The 6,678-nt window shown below is 43.6% G+C and overlaps 1 protein-coding gene across 1 annotated transcript in view; it reads left to right on the top strand.

Moving 5' to 3' along the window:
• Positions 1-3,835, top strand: part of S1PR1 (sphingosine-1-phosphate receptor 1) — a 7,025-nt gene extending 3,190 nt beyond the window's left edge. Inside the window, exon 2 of the mRNA XM_008630233.2 lies at positions 1,038-3,835. Coding sequence (XP_008628455.1) covers positions 1,170-2,309 — 1,140 coding nt within the window. The 5' untranslated portion in view covers positions 1,038-1,169 and the 3' untranslated portion in view covers positions 2,310-3,835. The remainder of the gene's footprint in view (positions 1-1,037) is intronic.
• Positions 3,836-6,678: the final 2,843 nt, after the last annotated feature.

Below are 6,678 nucleotides of genomic sequence, written 5' to 3'. Positions count from 1 at the left end.
GTGCCCGGCTGGGTGCCGCGTCCGGCGGAGGCAGTGCGGGACGCGAGCCGCGCGCGCTGGAGACCGAAGCGGAGCAGGAGCGGTGCGGATTGGAACCCGGGAATAGAGCAGGGACCTGAACCCACTGGCCTCGCACCTCTTGCTGTGCCCCGCGTAGGCTGCAGTTTAACAAATCTGCCTGTTCTTCTTTCCTTGAGTGATATTATGGGTTTAATTCTTTTAAAATGTCCACTAAAAACCTTCATATGTAAAGGGAGTTTCCTCTGTATGTGTATTCCTTAATTATGCCCATTTCAAAAGCTTGCAATACTAGTTATTTAAATGCAAAGGGTTTTTTTGACATTCTTTGTTTCAGACCCATGGAATGGGCTTGCTCTTTAGCTTAATTACATATTTTTCTTGCTTTTCTAAACTTTATACTGCTGTGGGTTTTGTAAAGCATGTTCTCACTTGCATTTAGCAAGGGCACCCCTTACCTGTTTACAGCTTTGAGATGATCTCTTGTTTATATTTACACCAGTGAATTTATCACTGTTTGAGATGGCATCAGTAAGTTGCGTAACTACCCCCTTCCAAAGTGTATTCTGACTTTATTAATGGAGGAGAATACGGGTCTCTTGTCAAGTAATTTCTGTGTAGACTGTCTTACATTTGGAGTTAAATTTCATCAAGCAAGCCCTTTCCCTTTCTAAACCTCTGCTATTGTATTTTCTGCTGAAGAAAAAAGACTAGAACTAACTGCTGGGGAGCTTTGAGATCTTTTGTGTTGGAAGAAGTCCAGTAATGCAGTCCTTGCTGACTCCAACTTGTTCAGTTCTGCGTGACAGAACTTTTTTTGTCCTACTACCTTTATCTATTGAATATGCCTAACCACCTTTTAAATGTATTTTACCAGCTGAATGAAACTGATTCACATGTGAATATATTTATGACTGTGATGCACAGTTAAGCTAGCCGATTATCTTAAACCCTTTAGCATTTGCTACACTGTTTGTCTTCCTTCTTTTAACTCTGGGTTTTGTGCCTGTTGTTCTCAGGGCTTCAGTTTCTGAGGCTGTGCAGCAGTGCCGGGCAGGCTGTGGCGCCAAGGAGCTGCAGGGCAGCCACCGGGTTTGGGGTCGGCGTCACTGTCCGGTGGCCGCTGGGGGAGCAGTCCCCAGCCGGGCACCATGAACTCCGGCACCACTGCCCCGCAGAAGGTCACCAGCAACCCCACCAACACTGATGTCAACTATGTCATCAAAGAGCATTATAATTATACGGGAAAGCTAAATGAGAGTGTGGACACTGGAATTAAAGTGACGTCGGTGGTTTTTATCATCATTTGCTGCTTTATAATCTTAGAGAACATTTTTGTCTTGCTTACCATCTGGAAAACCAAGAAGTTTCACAGACCCATGTACTATTTCATTGGGAACTTGGCTCTTTCAGACTTGCTGGCTGGTGTGGCTTACACTGCCAACCTCCTGCTATCTGGACACAAAACCTACAGTCTGACCCCCAACCAGTGGTTTGTAAGAGAAGGCACCATGTTTGTTGCCTTGTCAGCTTCTGTGTTCAGCTTGTTGGCCATTGCCATTGAGAGATACATCACCATGCTGAAGATGAAACTCCACAATGGCAGCAACAGCTTCCGCTCCTTCTTGCTGATCAGTGCGTGCTGGGTCATCTCTGCGATCCTAGGGGGACTCCCGATCATGGGCTGGAACTGCAAGAACCTCTTGTCCAACTGCTCCACCGTGCTGCCTCTCTACCACAAGCACTATATTCTCTTTTGCACAACCGTTTTCACTGGCCTTTTGTTATCTATTGTTGTCCTCTATTGCAGGATCTACTCCATGGTGAGGACTAGGAGCCGCAGGCTGACATTTCGGAAAAACATTACCAAAGCTACTAGGAGCTCAGAAAAGTCACTAGCCTTGCTCAAGACAGTGATCATAGTCCTGAGTGTCTTCATTGCCTGCTGGGCTCCTCTGTTCATCTTGCTTTTACTGGATGTGGGGTGCAAAGTGAAGTCCTGCCCAATCCTCTATAAAGCAGAGTATTTCTTAGTACTGGCCGTGCTCAATTCAGCCACGAACCCTATCATCTACACCTTGACAAACAAAGAGATGCGCAGGGCTTTCATCAAGATTTTGTGCTGCTGCAAATGTCCCCCAGCAGATTCTGGGACCAAATTCAAACGGCCAATCATTGGGGGGATGGAGTTCAGCCGGAGTAAGTCTGACAACTCCTCACACCCACAGAAGGAGGACGGTGACCATCCTGAAACCATCATGTCTTCTGGCAATGTTACCTCATCTTCTTAGGAGTAACCATGGGGGTGTATTTCAGAGCCTTCCTCTGAAATCAGGGAGCTGGGACGCCTCCTGCTCACAGCAGCAGTGTTGGGCTGAGTGAGCAAGTAGCATTAGTTCTAATGAGGCAAACGGTGCACTTGCGAGGCTGGAGTTCAAGAAATGGGACAGACTGTTCTGGCTTGAAAATCTTTTTCCCTGGAGCATGTTTTGTCTTTGCACTGAGGCAGCTCAGGATTGTCAGGCGCATTCATATCCTGAAATCTCCTTAGTAACTCTGAAAGACTGATGCCTTGGTGAAATGATGCCTGGTGTGTGTGAGAGAAAGAGAGAGGGGGAGGAGGGAAAGGGAGAATGAATCTTTTTTTTTCCCCTGTGAGAAGAATGTGAAGTTTTTTCTCTTCACAGCAAACCACTGACACAAAGATCTTTCTGTACTGAATTTAGTGGTGGCCCTGGTATCGTTGGTAAGAAGTGTGTTTGTTTAGCACATAACATGGAAAGAGATCACACAAATATAACTTAGACCACATACAACCATAATTGGCATAATTTTGCAGAGCTTTTAGCTATGTCATAAGGTTGTATTTGCAGAGTCCAAAGCTCTTGGGGTTTTACTTAGCAAGATCATAGCTGTGAATTTTTGCTGTCAGTCTGTATTACATTTGAAGACCATGAGCTAGATTCTGCAGTTACTTTCACCTGTACAATTCCACTGGCTGCGTCAGATTTAATGGAGTAGCTCAGAATGGCATTTGGCCCCATATTTTGATTGCCTTCTTATTCTATAGCATTAAATACACAGCATTATCATGACAAATGCAAGGTAGAATTAAACAGCATTTCTCTTCAAGATGACCGAAAGTCTACATAAGAGTAAAAAATACTATTGGCAACAGTAGGATTTTTGCCTAAGTAAGAAGAGCTAAAAACTGAAAGTGTATTTCAGTGTCAGGTTCACAGTCTTTCCAAAAGTAAGGATCAGCTGGAAAATCAGAAGAGTACGTCAGGTTTCAGAAAAAGAAAAAGAAAGTTGAAGTGAAATGACTATAGATAAATGCACTTCCATAACAAAATGCAATACATTTTGGCACATTTTGTTAATGTTTATAATTTCTGCAAAGATGTCTGTATTTTATCATGGAAGAAGTACCTGTCATTAAATTGAATGTATTTGTTTTACAGCATCATTTTTACTTCTCTGTTTTTCTAACCTGTGCTAATGGAGTTGAATGTGTACAATGTAAATAAGATACAGGAGTTTTCATGCGCCTAGAGTATTACTATACAAAAGTGGTATATCTGGGATAGCTGAGAGCAACTGACTGATCTACAGTCATTGGCAACTCCTAGGACTGGTATTTTGTAAAGAAAATGTACTGCCTTTGTAGTAAAATTTCCAGTGCAATTAAACTGTTGGGTTTTATTTTTTTTTCTGGTTTAAAAAATAGTATTTAAAATGTTTCTGACTTTTATTGTTCAATTTGCACATAGCTTTATTGACTTCTAAACATTAATAAACTGATTTTTTAAATGATTCTTTTATCAGATTACTAGCAGTTTTGTACTGTTGTGGTGGTTTCATGCCAGGTGTGGTTTCCTGTTGACAGAAGTCAGTGAAAGAATTCCTTGATTTTAGTACATACTGGGATTAAGTCAATTCTGTGGGGACATAATGTGTAATGTCACAGGATCATGTAAAATACAAAATTAATTTTGAACTGTAGCTTTTTTGTCAGCATGTACTGTATGGCTGAAATGCCACCAGAAGAATCTCTACAGTAGCAATCCTCCTCTGACAGCCAGTGAAGTACAAACAGGAGGAAAACAAGCTGCCTGCCAGTTTTACCTTGACTGCCTCGAGTAGAAAAGTGAAGTAATTCACTTGTATCACCAATATAATTTGTAAATTCAATTCTTAGCTTATTGCAAACATCAGGGAAGTTTATGAAACACAGCATGATGGCCTCAACTGCGCAAGTGCTGCAGCTCCACTGGGGCTGCCAGCGAAGACCATGGCAGTGTAGCTGAATGGGTACTGCATTACTTCTTCCAAAGGTTTGACTTCCTTTCTTGGGGCTGTTCCCTCTCAGTACTACTTTTAAGTTCCATGGAGCTCATACAGGATGCAGTCGGAGTGTGAAGATAAACCTCACCTTCTCGTACTGTATGTCATCGCTGTGCAGGGTTTACTGTGGGAAATGAGAGCCTACTCACTGAGGAAGGCTCTGGTTCATAACCTCACTTCCTGAAGGAAATTCCAAAAATGCCCTGAAGACAAAAGAGTGGAAACAGGCTGGAATTTCTCTCCATCTGTCTGCCTGTACGGAAGGAATGATTTCATGTGTGCTCACTTCCTAGCCTTTTAGTTAGTGACCTGAGCAGGGCTGGAAAAAACGTCAAATCCGTATTTGTGCACAAGATAAAATGTCTCTTGGCTCAGGCCTTCATTTGGGCAGGGATGGTATACCCTGGGTGCTGACAGTCATGAGAGAAAGCACTGCTTTGTCACAGGGATATAGCCACTTCTGTACAGAGCACCAAAACTGTACAAACCATGAAAGTCCAAGTTAAACCCTCATGCTACCAGTGAGTAAATAAAGGCAACGTATGGGGATGAGGCAATGCATGGGGACATCTGAATTTGTTAGGGGTGTTTTTATCCAAGGGACAGGAGCCCTTCTGTTCCTGCAGCCTTACAGGCATTAAGGTTGTTTGCCCCACACATCTGAGGTCCTGTGACAAGGGCTGAGCTGTGTCATCCCAGATTGTGCCACTGACCCCTTGCGACAACCACCCTGTATCTGCACTGGGAGCTGATAGCCCACAGGTGAGTCACTTCCCTTTGCCGATGTTTCTGTATCCCTTTCTTATCTGTCTCATCTAAGCACTGTGGGCCTGTGTGGAAAATGACAGTTTCTCCTATGGAGGTGACTGCGTGATGGGAGCCCGGTTCTGGGAGGGAACTCAAAGCCCTATGTAATTCACGCAATAAAAAATATGCACGCACCAGAGTGTGGCACTGGGCCATGGGAAGCATTTCCTACACTCCTGGTCATGATGACTGAAATCTGCTTCCTCCACAGACACGCCACATCTATGCATGGAGACAAGATTTGGACAAGCAACAACAACTGTAATAAACCAATAAAATTAATAACAGTAAGGGTTCCTGCTGTGAAAAAAAATAAAAAGGCCATTTTGTCCTGCTCCTTGGGGGGAACCCTGCAGCTCCTCAGTCATGGCCCCGCATTCCCATACACCAGCAGATTAGGCCAGAGGTACAGCGCAATTTGAGGACACAGTGTACAAAGCACCCTTCCAAGCCCTGGCCTGCCTTCTGTGTGCATGGAAAGAGCATGCAGCTTTGTCCTCGTGATGGCTGTGTGACAAACAGGCAGAGAAAATGATCTGAGAACTGAAAAGGTGCATTATACCAAATGTCTATGTGAAATAGAATGGCCTGAATTATTTGGAGCAACCTGGTCCTTTGATGTTTGTTCTTTTTCTTAGCTGTTCTTCCAGTAATAGCAAGGAAGCAAGGAATACAACAGGGATAGAAAATTAGCATAAAATCTGTCTGTTACTTCCCTGGCAACTCCCTGTCTAGGTGTTCCTGTGTGAGAGCCAGGTATAGCAGGGTTTATATTGAGCAAGACAGGGGCTGTAGCCAGGATGCCCCACAGACTGCACCAAGCCTGCCAGGACTAAAACTAGGGAACAGAAAGGTGTAAAAATACTGTTATCCATCCTTTTCTTACCCTGTCACCTAAGAAATACAGGGATTGCCCAACTGTAACATTTCTTAGTTCCTAATCTGGCCTGCAAGATCTCAATACTGGTTGCATTTTGTATGGGCTGAGGCATTATCAGATGTTGTAAAAAGGGTCAAACTGACAAAGCATTCAAAAACATGGATATGCAAACCAGAGCTATGTAACCTGCTCAGCTCTGAAATGCTGGAAATTCCCCAAGGTTCTGAAGTTTGCCAGGAAAACATCTATTGTATTTCAATAATTCCCCATACTGTTTTTTTTGGGGTTTTTTCTTTTGAAAATGAAATTAATAGAGCTCCCCAAGCCTGTTCTATACTGCCAGATCTCTTACTCTGCTGAAAAACCCTACACGGGGAGCAAAGCGGGAAGTGTTTCCTTGCACTTGGAGTTTCCGTGCTACCTTCATGAGACAAAAAGGCAGGAAATCCCATCAGCCACACCCAGGAATGCTCCAGCATGGAAAAGTCCTAATAAAGCAGAGCTCACAAAGCTCTGTCAACCCTCTGTGAACCTTCCATTGAGCCTGGGGTAGCAGTCACATAATGGTAACCTGATACAAAGGCTAATATTTATTTTGAATTTTCGTGAATGATTGCTTGGAGAAG

Source organism: Corvus brachyrhynchos, unplaced genomic scaffold (assembly GCF_000691975.1).
Source record: "Corvus brachyrhynchos isolate BGI_N302 unplaced genomic scaffold, ASM69197v1 scaffold101, whole genome shotgun sequence".
Taxonomy (NCBI): domain Eukaryota; kingdom Metazoa; phylum Chordata; class Aves; order Passeriformes; family Corvidae; genus Corvus; species Corvus brachyrhynchos.
The sequence above is the reverse complement of the archived record's forward strand: the minus strand, read 5'-3'. Positions and strand labels throughout refer to the sequence as shown.